The 21,211-nt window shown below is 42.5% G+C and overlaps 1 protein-coding gene across 2 annotated transcripts in view; it reads left to right on the forward strand.

The window, feature by feature from the left end:
- VOPP1 (VOPP1 WW domain binding protein) overlaps window positions 1-21,211 on the forward strand; it is a 67,178-nt gene that overhangs the window by 12,911 nt on the left and 33,056 nt on the right. Inside the window, exon 2 of one of the 2 annotated variants that reach the window (XM_083825856.1) lies at window positions 5,606-5,715. The exons of the other annotated variant lie outside the window; for it this stretch is intronic. Coding sequence (XP_083681982.1) covers window positions 5,677-5,715 — 39 coding nt within the window. The 5' untranslated portion in view covers window positions 5,606-5,676. The remainder of the gene's footprint in view (window positions 1-5,605; window positions 5,716-21,211) is intronic. 2 annotated transcript variants of the gene reach the window in all.

Genomic DNA, 21,211 nt, shown 5'->3' on the forward strand with positions numbered 1-21,211 from the left:
TGTATTCTGGGATTCCAGATGCAGCTTTGATAACGCAGGTCGCTAGTCCTCAGCGGAAAACCTGGAAATGAGCTGGAATGTACCAACTTTAATGAATCTGGTGGCAGCACTCTGTGGTGGGAGGAGGATAATTAGTTACTTGTTCTTGGAATTTCAGCTCTGGTCCTAATCTGCGACGTGTAAACTTCCAAGAAAATAAGCTGTAAAGACATTAAACATCTTAAGGAGGTTCGGTTAAATAGATTGAGTTAAAGTTCAGTTAAATAGATTTCCAAAAGCAGGTCCTGTGAAGACGAAAATTAGTAGTGTCTGCAAATATCCCGCTGTCTGGAAGTGCCTGATGGAGCCAAATTAATAACTTGTAAAGAGCTTCCTTTTGAAATGCTCCTGCAGCAAGCTTTTAATAGAATCTAGAGAGGCAGGGAAACAGGGATCCTTTGTAAAAAGGGCTTTCCTTCAAGCAAGAACACTTATAACCTTGCTTCTCCATTCTTAAAGGGACAATTAATACTGGGTTTTCTGATGCTGCTTAGGGAGAGCTCCACAGCCTTGTTCACAGCAGTAGGAAGGGCACTTGTAATTTCATTGTCAGCATGTGCAAGTGTTATTCTAGCAGCAGTAATGATTCCCTGGACATCTCCACGAAGGTGACTGCCTCCCTCATAAGGATTGGAAATGTGCGGGTCTTGAGGAAGGATTGAGACCTAACTGTGAAGCCATGCATATAAACAGATGTGTCTGGGACTGCGTTTGGATCAGCTTGGTGTAAAGTGCCTGTGGACCTGGTGTAATGCTCACAGCTGGTGATGCTGGTGTCCTGCTGGTGTGCCACGTGCAGCTGTGTCTGCAGGGCACACCTGGGCTTGTGGGGACAGGTTGTGCTCCAGCCCCGGTGCCCGTTCCTAGGACACGCACTGAAGGTAGCAAAACTAAACCTGTAGCCATGTATCTGATTTTAATAACTGGTTCTTTAACTGCAAAAAAAAAAAACCCACACGCACACAAACACCAAACCAACGTTCCTGTCTCTCTCAGCACTGTACATTGTTCTGTAGGAGTTATTCTTCATGATTTCGTAGGCTTTTATATCAGCTGTATTCATGGTAACTGCTTCTCCAAATACCCATCTTCCAAATTAGATTAAACCTATCTGTAATTTAGGGTATTTATTCATGCTGTATTCAAATACAAATAATCAAATTAAGAATAAATCGAGCTGTTACGCTTCAGAGGTCTTCGACAGTTAGCATTTAGATTCTGGTTTCCCATAAAAACCATGCAACTATTTCTAATGACAATAAGTGTGCTTCTTAGGCACCTCTCACGAGAGGATTTCATGGCACTTCTGAAACGTTAAATATGCCGTGTCTTGTTCCAGTCACGTCCGGGTCAGGTGCGTAACTGTTGTACAGATGGATAGGTGGGCTGAAAGTAGTGAAAGTGTCATGTGCAGTGTTAGTGGCAGAATTAGTAACCTAATATTTTTGACTACTGGTTTCTGAGTCCAGTGCAGCATATGGAAACTTCTTTGACTTCACAGTAAACGGTTGATTTGGCCTAGGTAAGCACATGCTTTGCAGTGCAGAAGGACAATTTAGCACTTCTTTTTCATGGTCACTTAAATACAAGCAATTTTGGAAGTCCCCTGCTACACAGCCTGTAGATGGGATGAATCCTTCCAGGCACTTGAATGGTCTGGAAGAAAATTTCTTGGAATGGGGCTCTTCGCTTTGTGTGAATACTGAATTGTCACCCTGATGTTTGTCCAGTGCATTCTGCTAGTACTGAATCTAAGATCAGTAAATGCATCCAGATTCTTATTCCATGCATTTTTAACCTGGTCTTTTGATTCCAGGATGCTCCATCCCTGGGCATTAGATGGAATTAGATGATCTCTAAGGTTCCTTCCAACCCAAACCATTCTTTAACTCTATGATTTATGTGTCTGGATATTTACCACTGAACTGTACTTGTGTTGTGGTTGTACTTGGACTTGACTTAATGATTTTCTGTTGATCTAATCTAGTCTAGACTAGACAATTTGGGTAGAATAAGAATTACTAGGGTAGAATAAGAACTGGCAAAAGTCTTCACCTGCATTCTATTTCTTTGGATCTCTGACTAAATCTAGTGAACTTGTCTTTGTAGTGCTGCATTCATACGTGCTGTAATACTGCAAGAGCTAACACTTGGGTTTGAAGGGTTTTGTTCTTGTGGATTTTTTTTTTGTTTTTTATTGCTCTCTGAAAAATGCAGTCATAGGACAAGGCTTTGCAAAATGGGTCAATGCAGCTGAGTAGTTTTAGTCAAAATGGAAATAACAGCACGTTGAAACAGTTTCAGCACTTAAAAAGTCTGAATTTGCTTATATACTTCCGAAAGCTAAGGAACTGAAAGTGTAGGTTTACAGAATGTGGCCAGAGGAGAGTGGAACCCTTTTTCTGAGAAACTTGGCGTTTACCCAGAGTGTGGGAGGCCAATTGTATTTCCTTTATGTCCTCAGGATGATTTGAATGTTTATCACTCATCTCCTGGAAGAGCTCCTAGCCTGCAGGAGATGGTGTATACTGGAATTAATCCGTTGCTGTTATCCTTCTTCTCCATGGTATAAAATACAAAGGAAATGCACGTTAAGCCAGGTGGAAAGCTGCTCAGTGGCTTAGATGCCCTCTCAAAGAGGGAGACCTGTGTTTGTAGTGCTTGCTCCAATTACACTGCTTCAGAAGTAGAGGAATGTGCAAGTTTAAGACGGCTACCCAAAGACAGATGTTCGTGGTGGTTGTTAGGTCTTTTGGTTGCTATTAAACAGCTCTGACTTGAGAAGTACCTCAGTGAGGGATTTGCAGATACTGCTTGGGTCTGTTAGGGAAGGAGGTAAATCTGTCCTTGCTCATTTTTCTATGGGATGTCCCAATTTTTTTGCTGCTCTCTACTGGTGGAGATCGGATGCTGGTGTAGATGGGCATGTGGTGCTGTATTTATGGATTTCGTGCACGTAGAAATACTGCCAGCAGAAAAATCTGAGATTTCTCCTCAATTTTCCTGTAACCTGATGGCTCATTCACCTCGAGGAGAGAGAGAAGCTCAGGTCTCTCTGGGTGCAAGTGGGACCTGAACGCAGATTTGCCCCCATCCTGGCAGTGTGGTAACCAGCTCGGATAGGTCTTGACTGAAAGGGGACAGGCACAACCTCCTCCTTTCTCTTACCTCTGTGTTCTGCAGATGTATCCTTTGGGATATTTAACAGATGCCAAAACCCCAAAGTTTTCTTAAAAGTAAATAACTAAATTAGGAATGCGAGAAATAATTAGTTTCAGAACCAAGAAATACAATTATATGCCCAACTCCCTAATACGGGTGGGTTTCTCAGAAGATTCTGTTAAGGTTTCAGATCAAGCTGGCACCATCTGGAGTTTACCTGTCACTACATAACTAATTCATATGCTGATATGAAATATTTATATTTAATAAATAACTCATTCAAAAAAAAATCTTTCTCCCCTCCTCCTTTTAAGTCAAGAGTGTCTCACGGTAGTGTTACGGATGTTGTTGCACATTCAGGCAGGGAGGCATTCAGGCAATACTGGTGGCATGGGGAAGGTGGTTCAGTGGGGACAGCAGAGAAGGCAGCACCCAGTATGCCTTTCCCAACCCTAAAGACCATTGTGAAATAGATCAGTATAACGTATGGGTGTAGTGTGTTGGTGGTGTCTTTTCAGCGCACCAGATTGTTTCTGGGCTGGTGTGTTGCTGACCTTGCTGTTCTAAGTTCCTTCCTGAGGTAGGGAGTTCATGCTGAGAATGGGTTTTGGGCTGTCATCTAGTTAAAATACAAACCGATTATATGTGGTCCCTGGATCTGGATACAGTAAGTGATGAGCTTATACATTCCTGTATACATCTTGTATATCTGCTGCTGTTCCCCCCCCCCCCCCCCCCCCCCCCAAAATGCTTTAAAGTAATCCAGTGACAACAACAGCTTGATAGCACACCTTTTTCTGGACTAGTTCTGTGTTCCAATCTTACGTTTCTGTGGCTGGTGACCAGGCTGTTAAATCGGGATTGATTTAGCACTGACAGCCCGTTGTCAGCAGAGAGGATTAAAGGATTCTCTGTGATGAAACTAATAGCAAAAAAAAAGGAAGATTAATTTTCAGATGAAAGCATGTGCATTAGCAGCATCAAACCAAGCTGAGAAATTCCTGTACCAACGTGTAGAATTGGCTCTGCAGGCTTCTTGATGCACACTGCATTTAGGCACAGAGGAAACCCTACATTTTTATTATCTGTAGCCTCCCAGTTTTACGCACATAAATAGCGCTGGGTTGTACAACGTCCCTGAAGACTCCTCTGCTCTACCATCAAGCAGGCACAGCGCAGTCAGTGTCGAAGCAAGCTTCCTACACCTGTGCCTTAGATGTATGCCTCAAACCTGACCTGGAGTGAATAAATCCCGAGTGCAAACGCAGCCCATGCTTCTCACCTCCCCAGTGCCCTGTTCCTCAGTCGAGGCTGTCAGCAAAGTCAGTAATGAATCCTGGTGGTGGCGGTCACTTCTTCTGTTGCACGCAGAAGAGCCCAGTATGAAGATATTTTCCATTTCTGTTGTATTACAGAACTTTGACGCATCATTTTGCAAGAAAAGAAGTGAACTTCTCCCATTTAAATCTGTGCAGTTTTGATTTGTGATTTTTTTTTCCAAGGAATTTCAATGAATTTTTTTCAAATGAACTCTTACTCAAAGCAAAGTTGAGTGTTATCTCAATGTCATGAGTTCCCCATGGTTTTCCAGATGCTTCCCAAGTTTGTCAGAAAATATTTTAAGTGGAAAAGACCTCCCAGAGTTTTCGATCTATTTTAAAGCCTGAAATCCTTTTTGTGGCTTTATCATGATGCTTTCATGAAAAGCACCCTCAAACTGCCACTCAGGCTAATCCATGTGTTCCTTGGGATTTGTTGCTGTTCAGGAGGTGTTGGTTAAAATTAGGGACCTTTCTAAAGCTTCATTTAGCCAGATCTTGGGCCATTAAGTTCTGTGGAGCTTTTGCATGGGAGGGAAGAGCTGCTCCTCTTTTGCTGAATTGCGTGGTCCATGTCTTGCAGGCACGAGCTCATCTTGGGCTGTTTATGGATTTTAAATCCGCAGGATCATGCGTTATGGATTCTTCCACCACAACTACATAGGGAAAATATGAATATTTAATGGAGCCATGTATGAACTTGCCGAAGATGTTTTTGATAGATTAGTTGGTTTGTGCCTCAAACTCTCTATAGGGCCAGAGAGCATGTATCTGAAATATTTTGTGTTGTGTGGGTTTTAGGTAATTAATACTTTTTGCTTGCCCCTGAGATATGTGGTTAAAGCTCAATAAAATGGTGATTATGCAGTGATTATACCGAATAGTGAATATTTCAGTTATTTTGTTTGAAATAGGAAATAAAATGTTATTGCTATGCTGGTTTTATTTTAAAAGACTTTGTCACGACTGGCACGTTCAAAATCTTTTCTGTTTAATCCAACTTAATCTGTTGGAAGAATCCCGGTATTTCTTTGAGTGTTTTTTGAGGGGGATTTAATTGTCCTGTTTTATGAGGATGCTTCCAGCACCTTTATAAAGCCTTTTTGCCGTGTCACCTTCCGATACAGACCAGAGTGGTGTTGCCTTCCCACTGCTGATGGATTCAGCTCCTGCTCGTGGCACACCAAGAAGTAAGGTGGGCGAGATGTGTGCCTGGCTGTGCCAGCAGCGCCGGGTGATGCTTTGAATTCCTGAAGTGTTAGAGGTGCTGGAAGAGCTACTGGGGGGAAAATTCTCACAAGTGTCTGCTGAAAAGTTGGGATTGCCCTGCAGCTCAAACTGATCGTTAAAATAAAGCTAATTTTAACTTTTAAGCTTGTAAGGAACTGTAACAAAATAATTGGTCTGAGTCGGATTCCAGTAGCGTTAGAGTGGTGGTTGTAACTTTCTCTGCATGTGGTTATTAGCGGGGTAAAGAACTTTTCAACACAGAGCTAAAGACCATGAAACCTTCCTTGCAAAGTGTGTACTGACTCATACCTCATAAAGCTTCATTGCTTTTGATAGGTCTGGACAGGAGGTAAAACAGCGTGTGTTCATCTCCTGCGCGGAGACTGGGAAAGAGGAGCCAGTCTAGCGTTACTTTCAAAACTCAATGCTCAGAGACTTGCTTGTGTGTGCCTGCAGGGAGAGACGGACAGATTTTAGCCTGAAGGACTGTGGATGAGCTCAGCTGTCAGAAGGCAATCAGAATCCGCACACGCTTCTTCAGCAGATGCTCTGTTCTCTTCTGTGGTGTGAGCATCAGAGAGAAGGGCGTTCGTCATCATGGCTGACTCAGAAGAGCTGTACCATGTGAATGCATGCTTTATGGCAAAGGCATCCATGCCAAGACGTTGTCCATCTTGTGTTAGAGTCCAGCACCTCTTAACTGTGCTCTGCTTGAGTGAAGGCATGTGAAGATGCCCTTGAAATCACAGGCAAATTTGACCACTGGGGGATGTGTGTGCAGAGATGACTGAAAATAAAATCCTCAAAATGCATTCTGCTGCCCATTTAATCTTCCTGAGCTAATCCTGTCACCGCAGTGCTACTGCTGTGGTCACAGTGGTGAGATACAGGTGGAGCTGAGAAATCATCTGCCCGTTGTTAGCAATCACATCCAGGTCTCTCTTAATCATTTCAGCATTGCAGTAAATAAAGAAAATTGATGCTTTTGAGCCTTAATTTGGTTAGCTGAATACAAGCTGCTGGAGAGAGAACTGAGTTAAGTAACTGGAATATATGTTTTCACCTGTGTTATATCAAATAGTCAGACTACATAGTTTTGCTGTTCTTAACAACCAATGCTTCTGTTAGTGTATCTTACATTAAATATTATAAAATCAAAATTCCACTGCTGAGGAGCCAACATGATGAGGTGTTTTTTTTTAGATGAGCTCTAGGTGGGGGCCTGTAGTAAGTTAGTTCATCCATATAGAGTTGTTCATAAAAATACCCCAAATTTAATGTTCCTTGTGAAAAAGCACATGAAGCTGGGTGTTGCTTGCTCAGAGGGATGCTGCTTCTCCTGTTTGCCCATTCTTGTTAATACCAGTTATATGCAGTCTGTTTTGCAAAGCCTTTTGAGATTTTGATTTGCCTGCATTTTGCTGGTGAATAGCTTTTTTGTTTGTTTTAAGTAGTACTGTTTTAAGCATATCTGATACCAAAATTCAGAGACCTGTGATTTCTGTCATATAAATTAAAAGGTGATTTATTACCATAGTTTAGACCTGAGATAGTTGAATGGAAGACGTGAAATTCAAGCATAGAAATCATAGTTTGAATTTTAGGTCAAATTCTTCTGAGGGTTTGGATCACAGATACACTTACTACTTTTCTTTGCATTGAATTGGGAAATATATATTACACCAGCAATCCTCTACTTAGTTTCAAGTTCTTTTAAAAATTTGTTCAGTAAATTCAAGAGTGTCACTTAATAAGGGTTTAAAAAAAATGAAAGAGAGAGGAGATTAATTGACAGCCTAATGCCAAAATAAAGTGTTGTCTGATTACATTGGGCCAGAAAATCAGGTAGCAAACTTGTCAGCACAGATGGGATTGCAAAATCGCTCTTTCTGGAAGAACACTGTTGGTGAGGACATGTTGAGATCTAAATCCCAAATAAAAATATTTGTGGGCTTGTTAGGCTAATGTATTTGCTGTGGGCACTTGGTATTTGTTGACACTGTGCTTTGAGGCAGACTTGCAGAAGCACAGGGGTGTGAACGGTAGCATTAAGTTTGGATTCAGTACCAGAAAAGAACGTGGTGGCTCATTCCTTATTGCTCCCTGATGTTCATTCCTTGATGTTGTTACAAGACGTCCCCACTTTACTGCTGCTTGGGTGAAAACATAAACAGGGTAATTGGGATTAGACTTTTTGGGTGGATAGACCCCGTTCTGTTGTTCTGGTCCTCGATCTTTCTAAGTCGAATCTAATCTTCGAATAAATGTATGAAGTCCTCAGTAAGCCTGCTTTGTGTTGCCTTTTACCCTTACCATTGGGAATGGCTTTCAGGAAATGTTTGCAATCTCCTCCCCTGCTTTTGTGCAGGTCCTGCCGTGGACTCTGTGACATGAATGCAGAACTCAACAGCTGTTGAGTGGATGTCTTGAGACCATTTACTGTCACGATAAAGGCGTATTGCTTCATTGGTTGCTTTTACCCTTTCTTGCGTCTTGCTTTCTGGTCCTTTTTTGTTTGTTTTATACTTTGATAGTCCCTGCTCGAGTTGTGTGTAGTGATTGTGCAACAATGTCCTGGTTCCTGAATAGGGCTTCTAGATGCAACAGGTGATAAATATGAAATAGTAATTATCCTGACATACTTCCTGTCAAACCATACTTCTGGTGAATTTATTTCCACTTTATTTCTTTCTGCAGTGCTAAGCACAGTAAACAGCTGCCTCTACCAGCAGAAACTCTGGAGAACTGACTTTCCCACTGTTCATTTTCCCTCTAGTCTATATGGATTTCTCCTTAGACCTAGGGACAGATGTACTGTACCTGTATAGTTGTATAACGAGTTGTTGCTTGCTTTTCTACCCTGAATGAATAATGAAATATCCTAAATGATTATTAAAGCTTTAGCACCAGCTTCATTTCATTTTAATAGACCAATAAAAGCAACCAGTGTGTGTGCTGCTGGCTCCAGTACTCCTGCATAAACCATTAGCAAAACAACATTACTGGCTCTGGACAAAGAAAAACAGCCGTGACAAAAACAAGAATTGGCTCCAAGAAAGTCAACTTAGTGCCAGTGAATCCAGAGGCTCACTCTTATGTGTGCTGGCTGCTGTGAAGTCTTTGTTTGAGGTTGAGAAGTCAGTGCTTTCTCATAATTTGCTTTAGATTCTGGCTTTTTCCTTTGTCTTCTGTAAATATCCTTTGCAATGTTTCCAGCAATGCTGGCAACTTCCCAGGAGTCTGAGGAGCTTTTCCAGTTAACTTGCGTGCACGGAGACCTGACAGGTTTTGCATTTTATGCATGAGACCGGCCGATCTGGCCTCTTCTTTTGCTCCGTCCTGCAGTGCTAGCAGCTAACGTGTTTGCAGTGTTCCACCCACGCGTCAGGTACAGTGGGTTGGCTTTGAAGGTTGTGAGTCTCCCCACAAGGCCCAAAGGAGACCTAAGATTTCCCTTGTACAAAGCCTGTGGTTACCCGTGCCCACGTCGTGACACCCAGCACTTGAAGCCTTCCGTACTGCGGAACGACAAACATAATCCTGGGAGCACTCTCTTTACCTAAGGTTTGGTAAGTGTGCCTATACAATTGATATATTGTGTATTCCAAAGTGTACAGAAACTGTAAAGCTACCAGTTAACCCTAATCAGGTATAAACTAATACCATCTGATTATATGTTATCCTCTAGTGTTTTGCAGTGTTTAAGAAACAAAAGCAGGGCTCAGGCTTTGGTACCTGCATAGTCTGGGTTCAGATGCGGGGGCTGCCTGCTGGAGTGCGTGCGCCCCAGGTACTTTCCTGTGAAGCTCACCTTTTAAATTCAGCAAGTAAAATTACAAGATGTGATTGCTCTTCCCAGGAAAAGCTTTCAGCATTTCAAACTGTCCTAAGACATGCACTGAGTGTGAGCATTCCCAAAAATGGATAGTCAGCTGGAGCACTTCAAAAATGCAGCATCAGCTAGGACAGGACAGATGCTGAAAGAGAGATGCAGATGACCTCAGGGAGAGCATAGGGTAGGAGAGAGGATGAAATTATCTCCAAACAGACTGAAAAAAAAAAAAAAAAGAATTTGCCTCTGTCGTGTGGTTATGTTTTAATTTAGTTGGTTGTGCATTAGGCACATATAAGGGAATTCAGATTTCTACCTGTCCATATAACCTGGAAAAGCATTCAGTGCATTAGTGTAGGGTCTTCCCTTTTGTCCCTTCACTTTTACAGAACTGTGTGAGCAGCACATGTATCATTGCCTTTCCTTCTGGTCCAGGTCTTGTTTCTCTGTTAAGATGTTTTTGCTGTCCATATAGAACATCTGCTAATCATCTAGTTGGCTGTGGTTGCACATATTCTTAAATTTACATTATTATCTGTTTTACTTATTTTCAGCAGTACCTCTTGTTTGGCAGCAGTCTAAGAGTTCACGATCTGACATCCTGGTTCTTTGTGCTTTCTTTCCTTACATCTTTTGGCTTACCTTTGTAGTTGCGTTCCTTTGAAGAATGCTCATTCTTTTGTTTCCTATCTCCTGATGTGTGCTGGGTTTAAAGGAGATGTTTCTAACATATTAAGAATGCCATTACTGTGTTAGCTTCATTTTTAAGTGGCAGGGTTGTGTGTGTGTTTTTTTTTTTTTGTAGCACTGTTCTGAAAGAAGACAGAAATTTCCAAATGGTCATCCTTAGACTTTTGGTGCATTGTGGAATTGTTATTTTCAGTAATCCTTGCCATTTAGCTGTCAGTCTCATGCCGGCTGATCTCCCTGCCAAGATAAGTTGGTGCAGTCAAGGGGTTCTGATCACTTCCATGAATGAGCAGGGACCTTTGTAGCCTGATGGTTACAAGCAAGACATTCTTTGAACAGAATTATTAAGAAGTCAACACAAAAATACGCTGTGTGAAGCATTCCAACAGTGTCCTGCTGCAAAACCCCGCTAACTTTGGTAAGTATTTCAGTTCAGAACTAGAGAATTTCTCCTGATGGCGTTTCCTTTCTTTTAATTTAAATGAACGTATGCACCATATGTGTTAGTGTGTTGAGTCGGTTTTTTTTTCAAAGTACTCTGTGAGCATGGAGCCATGGTAAAACAGCTGTATGGTGTGGTGGTTTATATCTTTTCTTTCTTTTCTCCCCCCCACCCCCACCCCGTGGAAGGGAAAACATAGTCCCTTAATGGCAATAGCTGGTATGATACTATAGTTGCAAGCCTTGAAGTCTCACTGAAAGCTATTGGCTGGGCTGGGATTTAAGTGTGAAGGAAGTATTCCAGCATCAAGGCTGCCCAAGTGTGCTGTGGGTCCCACTGGTGGCATGTGGGCTAGTTTAGACGGATGCAGAGGCTGCCTGCTCGTGCTTGTGTAGGATCTGTTCACATCTGTGTCATATTGGGTAAGTTCTCATTCTGAAAGCTGTAGTAAGTGGGTCATTGGAGCCTGGCGATGGCCATGGTCCTGTTTCAACCCTTCTGTGCCTCACCTTCATGCCGCAGTGCACGCAGGAGCGTTGCTGTGATGCCAGGTGTGGGATTCTCTGTGGAGATGTTTTCTGTTTTCCTTGTCTTGTTTTACCTATTCCTGCAATTGATTAGAGGTTCAGGAGGGTGCATACATTAATCGCATCTCTAATGTGAAACACAAAAGCTGGAAAAAAAAAATTACTTTTGTGGTCTAGTCTCCTTCTTTGGCGAAATGTTGGGGTATTTATTATCTTCTCAGGCAAGGATGCACCGAACGGATCCTGTCTGAGTGCAGAGCAGCAGCCCTGGATGGTCAAACCATGAATGCCCAGCCTCTTATTGTGGAGGGCTGCAGCCTCAGTGGATGTGTTACTTGTTATACGTATTGCCCCGTGATGGGACCAAATGTGCACAAGGATCTTCTGGCACGCAAGCAGACATGCACGCAGGGAGCAAGCTGCAAGCAGCCAGAAGAGTTACTCTGACGTTAATCATGAGTTCAGCTGTGTTACTGCCCTCTCCGCAGCCATCAGAGGGATATGGACAGAGGGCTCTGTGTAGACAGCAGCAGCTAGCAGGAGAAAGGAAGTGGAAAGGAGCTCAGGCACCCTCTTAAAGCAGGATGAGGTCGGGGGAGCCCAGGCTGTGCCAAAAGTAAGGCAGGGGTTGCGCGGTGTGCCACAGAGGACGCTCTGGACACCTGAGTCGGGGTCCTTGGTGGCTTTTGGCTGAAAATCAGCCCGTGCTTTACCTGCAGGAAGGCACCGGCTGTGTCTGGAACTATTTTTTATGACTGTTTTTCAGCCCGATCTGCATCTCCTTTGCCACCTTAATTATGCCTTGCACAGTGATTTATTTGATGTTATGGAGAGCTCCAAACCAGATTCTCTGCTCTGTGCAGTGAGTGACAGAGCCTTTGCTTTCACAGAGCGATAGCACCGCTTGCCTCGGCTAGTTGGGGGGAGTCTCACCAAAGGGTTGCTTGTGGAGTTGGGTTGTTTTTCTTTCCTGTCGAAGATCAGAACTGTCTGAGCGTAATGTAGTCTTGACAATGCTGTCAACTTTGACTTTTATTTTATTTTTTTCCCCTGCTTTAAAACTGTTCCTTAGTTGTCATGCTCTAAGTGTTGCTGTAGCGGTGGGTTCTTAACAAGGGAAGAGATTTCTTCCATTAAATATTACCTGCTGAACGCTGTGACTTTATGATCTCTCACTGTGCCTTTATGCATGTGAACGAGGCAAATGGAGCCCAACAGAAGTAGGTCTATATTTCCAATTGTAATCAAGTTTCACAATTTCCTTGCTGTTTCTGAGCCTTTAAATTTTACTCCTGTACCTAAGTTTAATTTTTCTTTTGTATTTCATTGCTACTGTTGGGTGTCGTGTGTGAATTTATAAGCATTGTCTGTCTGTTAATTCTGTGGGGTCTCATTTGTAAGTGGGTAAGTGTGAGAAAATACTTAGCAACTGCAGATAGAACTGCAAGGGATGCAACTAAATAAGCATTTCTGCTGCTTCTGACCTCAGTGTTTCGAAAGTGTTTTTAGTATTTAGATGTGGTTTTAGTTTTTAGATGACCTTTGCAAAGCATAAGAGGCGTGTTTTCTTTCATTTTGGCTCCCTAGAAATACCCAGCACTTTATTACTTTGTTCTGTACTAAACTAGGAAACCCATTATTCCTAACTCTAGGCAAGTTGGTTAAAGACTCTGAGGGAGAAAAGTAAGCAAAGCCTCCCTGTGTAATGCATTTCACATTAGAAACACTCGGTACTTAAAATAGAAAGAAAAAATTAGCTCTTCATCTGTAAAAATGTTTTCCACATTGTGAATTTTTATTGAGCACATTTTTTTTTTCCAGCTATACATATTAGTAAGCCTGTGAGCCTGATCTTATCAACTGGTGAGCTGACAAATGGCTTTAAATGAGAAAGAAAAGGCAGGAAGCAGCATTTTCTGTGGACATCCAGTGGTCTATGTTCTGTTGTCCTCCTGCCCTTTCTCTGGGTGCTGTAAGAGTTTACTTGCCTTTGGCATTCACACTAAAATATCTGCCTCCTGTTCGTACAGCGTTGTGCCAGGACTGAAACTGGAGCATATTGTTTCATCATTAAATGGGCAATGTTGAATACTTTGGAAATTAACAACAGCTGCAAGTTCTTCAGCTATTTTTATTTGTACTGTGGCTATAATTTTTCTAGTGTGTTTGTGCTGAAGTTAGAGAGGAAAGGAAAATAGATCCCCCAAGAGACTGACTTTTTGTTTTTAATTAAAAAAAGGGCCTGCCTAACAAAAGCATCCATAAAACAAATAGTACAGAGGGCAGCATAGCAATTTATCCAGCGCTGCATGGGCCCCTTAGTTTGGTTGGTGGTATGAATGACTTTGGAGAGGTTGTAGAGCAGCCTGGCACCTTAGTACGTGGTTTGGTAACCAGCATTTTCTGCAGCCAGCCTGCTTCTTTAAAAGGTCTGCTGCTAGGAGCATCTGCCCTAGCCCTTCATGATGATTAACAGCAGCAAGCAATTTTCTGTTTTGTTTTATACTACCAGCCATAGACGTAAGCCCAAATCCGTGGCAGCCGCGCCACTCAACGATTTTTGCGTGAGGCCCTAAAATCAAGCTAAGAAAGCTTAAGAGGATGATGGTAAAACAGGATTTCTCAAATATCCCTTAGTAGTCCAGCTATTCAAATCTTTTCCCAGAAGTTGTGTAGTCATGCATCAGGAATGACGATGCGGAGACAGTGCTCCCAAAGGAAAGGTCAGCATGAATCCATGAAATAGTTGCTTATTCTGGTCCTGGGGGAGTCGGGTTCCTCCTCTGCTCCTTCCCCTCCAGTACCAGGCAGCTCTCAGACTGGTATTGGGGAGTTGATGTGGGGAGAATGACGTATCAGAGTTCACCGTTGGTGCTTTTTGGAGCACCTGAAGTGAATGTTCTTTACAAGGAGCTAGGATGTTGTCTTGAAGTTTGGAATGTAGCAAGAAACACAGCTGTGAGGTTCACTGAGGAAAAAAGCGAGGTTTTTGCTTAATCTGTGGCCTTTTTAATATTCTGACTAAAGACTTAACGAATGCTGGATGAATGGGAGGAAGCCTATGCTAAAACGTTTACCTTTTCTGCAAATACAAAAAGATGCTTCTTAGAAGCCTTGCTGTTGATCAACAACAGGAACAAGCCATAGGTGCATTGTTGGTTTATTTGTAAAGCAGATTAGCAAGAGGTGATCTCCTTTAGCTGAGGAGGGCAGGTGGTCCAGTTCTTCTGCCTTTCTCTGTGATCTAGCTCATGTTAACACATCCATTTCTTAAGCTGGACAGAGTTTTCAAAAGAATGCATGCGACTCTGAGAATTTGTAGCTATTATCTTAGACATATTGAAAAGGCATTGTTACATTTCTAGGTTAGAGTGGGCATGAATGAAGTTCGTTCTTACTCACTTTCTTAAAACTTTAAGGACAAAGCCAAATCTGTTCCCATTAACCCTTGTGCATGTGCTTAACTTCACTACCAGGAATAGTAACACAGGGTCCTGTTTGCGTATACATGTTTGTATATATATAGCAGCATGACCAGCAGGGTGAGGGAGGGGTTTCTCCGCCTCTCCTCTGCTCTCGTGAGACCGCCACCTGGAGCCCTGCGTTCAGCTCTGGGACCTCCAGCACAAGAAGGACACGGACCTGATGTAGCGAGTCCAGAGAAGGGCCACGAGGCTGATCAGAGGGCTGGAGCACATTTTCTATGGAGATGGGCTGAGGCTTGGGGTTGTTCAGCCTGGAGAAGAGAAGACTCTGGAGAGACCTTATAGTGGCCTTCCAGTACCTAAAGGGGGACTACAGGAAAGCTGGGAGGGGCTGTCAGGGAAGGTAGGGATAGGACGAGGAGGAATGTCTTTAAACTAAAAGAGGGGAGATTTAGGTTAGGCACCAGGAATAAATTCTTCACTCAGAAGGTGGTGAGGCACTGGAACAGGTTGCCCAGAGAAGCTGTGGATGCCCCGTCCCTGGAGGTGTTCGAGGCCAGGCTGGATGGGGTTTGGGCAACCTGGTCTGGTGGGAGGTGTCCCTTCCCATGGCAGGGGGGTTGGAACTGCATGACCTTTAAGGTCCCTTCCAACCCAAACCATTCTGTGATTCTAGAAACTTTGTTCATTTCCAATGGAAAGATAAATGTCATGATAAGCATGACCCAAGGGTGAGAAACCTGTCAATGTTGTTGTGCCGGTCGTTCTTTCACACATTAGAGGTTAAGCACACTCAAAAATGAAGGGGAATTTTTTGCCTTGCAGTGTGTGAAGGTGATACCAAGCTTTCCAGGTTCATGCGGTGGGCTGGGATGAGGAGCCACGTTTAATTCATAGTGTTGTGCTTCTCTGTCAGTTTGTTGTAGCTGAAACTGCTGCCTTGCACAGAGGAGACCTGTGGCTGATTGGCAGCACCAGGCATCTGCTGTGGTACAAAGACAAAGTCGGTGGAATCTGCTGCTTCTCACCAATACCTTTCCCAAGATGGCATCACTCCTATATATTGGCCCTCCTGCTACTACATCTCATTTGGAGACTGCCTTTGTGATTTCTCTGGCTGCCATCTTGTTGGTTTCTGGCCTCTCATGGGAGTAGCCTCTTTGGAGAAGTGAAGGGAAGAAGCCTTGCTTGCAGCTCAGAATTTGTGCCATTTGTTCCAGTTGGCCTCCTTGTCTACTGCCTGACAGTTTTGTTTCTGAGGAGCAGAAGGGAGGAGAGGAAGTGAACTGATTGAGGTCTGAAATTCTTCTGCATAATCCACATCCTGAAAATGTCACTTGGGGGTCAATGGAGATTGCTAAACATGATTCTGGTTTGTTTCTTTGCTTGTTACCTGTTAACTCCAGCTGGTATATACCCTGGTAAAAGAACAATCAGCCCCAAATTTTATAGGTAGTTCTTTTCTTACCATTTCTTCCTGTTTCCCTAATGGAGGAAAGGAATGAAAGGCTATCTGTTTCACTGGGAGACTGCCATAATTGATAATACCTGCTAGAAACGAGAACTTGCTCCTTTCTCAAATGCCATTCCAGTCTTTGATTGTCCTTTCCCTTTCCTTCCCCTATTTGCCTTTTCTTCTGCTTATTCACAGGCCTTATTTCCACTTCTCATCTTGCCTGCTGTCTTTGACACTTCTCTTGTTCACTTCTCTGCCCTGCCACTCCTATTCCACTTCTTTCTCCCATCTGTGAGTTTACATTTATGGCTATGGTGTAAAGGGTTATTTGCCTGAACAAAACTATCCTAAAAATGTTTAAGAACAGTGATGCTGTTTTAGAGCCTTCATTTTGTGATGCTGTTTCTCATCTGAAATAACGCTGTAATGCTTGGAAGAGCAAAGTGCTCTGTGTCAGCTGGCAGACCTGAAGAGAGGAGCAGCAAGCCAAGATGCATCCTGTGGAAACAGAAGCAATGCCCTTGATGCCTCTGGAGTTGCCCAATGCTTTCTTAGGGATTGAATTTCCTCCGAAAGTTCGTTTTAAACAATGCTGTGAATGCTGACTAAATTTGCAAGTGCACCTGTACTTTGTTCTGACCATTTCCATCTGCTAATGTGGGCAGGCACTATTAAAGTCCTCAACACTTTCAGTCCAGTTGAATGATGTTCTAGCTGCTAGGTTTATAAATTAAACATTTATGACGATATCTCATGCTATTATCCATCCATAGTAATACCTCCAGGCAGGAGTGTTGAACTTTTTTGGAGTATAGACTGCATGTTAATGGGGAGCTGATGTTTCATTTATACGTCATCTCAGCCTTGCCGTTATCATTTGCAGAATGTCCCTAAGGAAACTTCAAAGATTCTTTGTGAGGAAAATAATGTTATTGAAGAGATTTGTGATATCTGTGTAGTCTGTGTGAAAGAGAAGGGAGCTGATTGCAGCATCCTGATATTTTTGTATGTCTTGTCAAGTATCTTTCCCCACACACGGATGTGTTCTATCAAATGCAAGCAGGAGAGCATAACATCAAGTGAAACACAGACCACCAGAGTGGTAGCTAGAGGTCTGGTGATGACGGCAAGGAAACTTGCATCATAACTGTTAGTAGAGAAAGCTGAAAGGTTGATGAGGTCCCAAGGAAAGTCCCAGTGTGTATGGAGGACAGATGGGTGGGCAAGGAGCATGCACTGATTGAATGAGAGAAGAGGCATGTAAAAAGTTATCACCATCCAGCATGTGCTTTGTCAAGTTGTGACGTGGGTGGAGTGTGAGTTAAAAAGCAGTGTGAGCCAAGACACGGTTGCTATACAAAGATTATTTGAAATTTTCTGGTTGTGTGTATCCAGTACCTACATGAAGCCAGTCATCTTTGGAACCTGCAGTAAATCCCCCCCCCACACACACACTCTCCAGTTTCCCCCACATCTTTCTTCCAGGGGGTCACTTTAAATGTGGAAAGCTTCAGGTGATCACTCACACTGACAAAATGATGCTTTAAAAGAAAAAATGCTGGTGTGCTTTTGATTTAAATGAAGAAATTTGTCAATGCTTCTAGTGGATTATGTTGAAATTTGACAAACTGGGACATTGGAGATCATTTTCTATGTACATCCAGGTTACTAATACAAGAAAAATAAATATTATGGTTTTATGTAGGAAGTTACTTCATTTTGAAAAATGTCTTGCCATTAGTAGGCATTGTTACTTGCCAGAAAGAGTTGAGTAGTCTTTTCATGGGAAACACTCCAAGGACAAACACAGTGTTTCTTCTGCTTAAATAAGGAGTGAGGTAGAGCTGCTGGATTGTGTTTGCATTGGAATTTAATAATCATATACCATCGCTATGGCAGTGTATTGGACTGTCTAAGTAGCAGTCAGTCTAGATTCTTAGTTTAATTTAAAAGGCATTGATGTTTCAGTCTACTTGGTGAGTGTGTACCCAAAAGCCATAATAGAGCATCTCCATGAAAGCTTGAATTGACTTGTTAAACAAATACAAATTATACCAGGTCAAACTCTTCTGCTGGTTTTGTTTGAGGAAAGTTTTGCCCAGAGAAAGGGATGTTTGCTGCCAGTTAGTAGGAACTTTAATGGACTGTGTATGAGCAAAGAGAGACTTGATTATTAGTCTTGATGAACCCAAACCCATAAATTCCTTCCAGTGCTCTAGAAGCTGAGTGCCAAAGCAAAAGGCTTTCTGGACTGCAACACGGAGATGACTATTTCAGCATTTTAATAATCAGGCTGACGTAGCCCTGCTCTCTGAGATAGCCTTGCAGACCACACCAACTGCACCTTTGTGTTATGATGTGAGGTGTGGTTTTTTTTGGTTTGTTTGTTTTAGTTTACCTCAAGGTAGCTACTCTAATGGAGCTTGCCCAAATGAACTAGAGTTTCCTTTAGAATTATGTCTCCAGTTCCATTTTGGTCTTTGTGGTCTTCAGTCTGCTTTAGTGTAGATTGGACCTGCACCATAAATCACAGATCTGTGCTTTTACCTTGAGAGATTGGGACACCTTGAGGATGTGAACAACACAATAACGATGGCTAATGGAGCCGTCCATAACATCTGACTGCAGGGCTTACAATTCACCATTAAGCAGGTGGGATTTGTCTAAGAATGAAGCTCCCCCAGCAGAGTGTTGAAGTAGGTTATTTCTGCTCAAAGAAGTACCTGGGTTCTCACATGCCAAGGTTCTTCAAAAACTGGTTTTCAGATATCAGAATGTTTCCAAGGTAACCTCTTTCATCTCCACTGTATTCAGATGCTCACTTGTTTAATACATACACGGCATACGTAATCTGATTTAAAATGAACAGATGCTCTTAACAATAATATGGCATTAAGCATGATGAGTTTCTGGAATAAGCTCTTGAAAGTGAGAACTTGCCTTGGCCTTGCATACCTTACAGGGGAACAGCACTCACGCAATATTTCATTATGGCCAATTTCTTCTGTTCCCTGCACTGGGTGTGCAATTGGTCATGGACTCTGTATCTTGTTTCTTGAGTCTGAGGTGTTGCCTTCAGTGGTACATATGTCTTCAGGACTTCAAAGCACAAAGGATTTTGATCCGGTGTTTGCAGTTTTGAAATAAATGTCTCAAAACTGCAAAGGAAGGTGTTAGTTGAATAAACAAATACTTTGTTTTCCAATGACTGTGCATAAGAAAGATCTGAGGAAGGTGTGCATCACTGGATTAAATGTCAGGAATGAAAAATAAGGGTACAAGGAAGGGGAGCAAGGCTGGCTGTGATTATGCAGCTGTGCTCCGTCCTGTCAGCTCTCTCTGTGGGACAAATGAGTGCATGGGGGATGCATAACATGAGCAGAACAGAGCCTGGGAACTCCCAAATCAACTACCCTGAGTCGTCGTGTTGCAACCACCAAAGAAATGTACTCTCCTGTAGCCTTTGATGGGCTTTGATGGGCTGTCATAGTTTAACTAGCTAGCATCTGTAGCTCTGTGCTGTTACTGCCTCAATCTTGTCTGCTCTGCAACTGACTGAGAAAATTGAGTTCTGAATCCATCTTGCTTTACTCAGTCTTTCTTTCCTTTGGTTTTACTATTATGGGAGATGAAAGATGCCCCCTGAGGATTTAAGTATGAGGTAATTTAAAGGCTGTTTTCATTCTTGGGATGGTAAATTGTAAGAATGAAATGTACATGGGAAACAGGCAAATGTGCCGGTTCAGCATGAACTGAAGCGGCTGAATGGTGGCATGGTTTTAGATTTGTTTTATTTTTAAAAAGGAGGAGGGGTGGGGGGCGGAAGCTAAATCTAAACTTTGTTCTGAATGAACTAAATATTTTAAATCGTAGCAGTTCCTGAGAGGAGTGAGTGCCTACGGTTAGGGCTGGAGATGAATCAAGTGTCCAGTCCTTCATCGAAGGAAATCAAGTTAGATACAGGTGTCTTGATGGTGACACTTAAAGTGTTACCTACATTCATCAGAGGCTTTAAAGTAAAATCATTGTATGATTAAATCTTTTTGACTGTAAAAAAAAAAAAAAAAAGTATCTGGTTTGTTTTGGTTTTAAAGAGATTGAGGGTGGAAATTGTAAATACCCTCACTCTTGGCATGGTTTTATTTCAATTCCTGACAAACGATCCCTCCCCCCCACATCCTCCTTTATGGATTGTTTTATAAGGTGACTTATGACTTATTCTGTAGCTAAAGAATGCAAATAATAACCTTGCTTTTACTTCTCCTGCACATATAAAAGGAAACATAATAACTGCAGAAGCTAAATTCAATTTTGGAGCTGTGGAACCTGCCCAGTACCATTTGGAATAGATCAACTGCTTCTAGCAGAGTTGGGAAAATGTTACGTCCTTTTCCTTCCAGTTGGAACAGAAAAGGTTACCACTACCCCCTTGAAGTTGTGAGACTCTGCTGGAATGTTGACTCTTTTACTGTTCTTAGGTGAAAATGCTTTCAATATGTGGCATGCCTTGTGCTTTTTTACACATCTGCCATTAGACCTCCCTTTGTGCCGTCGGTTCCCCTCTTGGGGTTTAGGACCCAACCCCATTTTCATGCGTGTGCAAACTCTGCCGAGTCCACGCATGTAGAAATAGGAACACAAGTCCTAACCTCCTCTGGTGCTGAGGGTCTCCTGGCAATCTGTCTTGGTGTCCCAACGTAGACCAAGTGGGATATTTCCTGTTGAGCGTCCCAATGATGACGGCGAGGACAGAGGAGTGATGGGCGCTGTCCGAGGTACTGAGGCCTCTTGCAGGCTCCAAGACACGAGGCTCACTTTCCCTTTTGCTTTCTGTTTATTTATTTATTTATTATATTTTTATTTTCCCCCAGGAGACTGATTAAAGGATTATATTCAATTGAAATTGTAGCATTCTAGGACTGGAGTGCATTTGCAATTTGCTGCATAATGGTGGGAGGGAGGAGAGGAAAAAAAAGTCAGGCTCCTGAAATGAAATTACATGCGAGGGATATTTGTATTTCTTTCGTGAGAAAGGTTAATAGATCTAAATGTAAAGTAAAGCTTTTTGATGAGAGGCTATCTAATGCTA

Source organism: Anser anser (genome assembly GCF_964211835.1).
Source record: "Anser anser genome assembly, chromosome: 2".
Taxonomy (NCBI): domain Eukaryota; kingdom Metazoa; phylum Chordata; class Aves; order Anseriformes; family Anatidae; genus Anser; species Anser anser.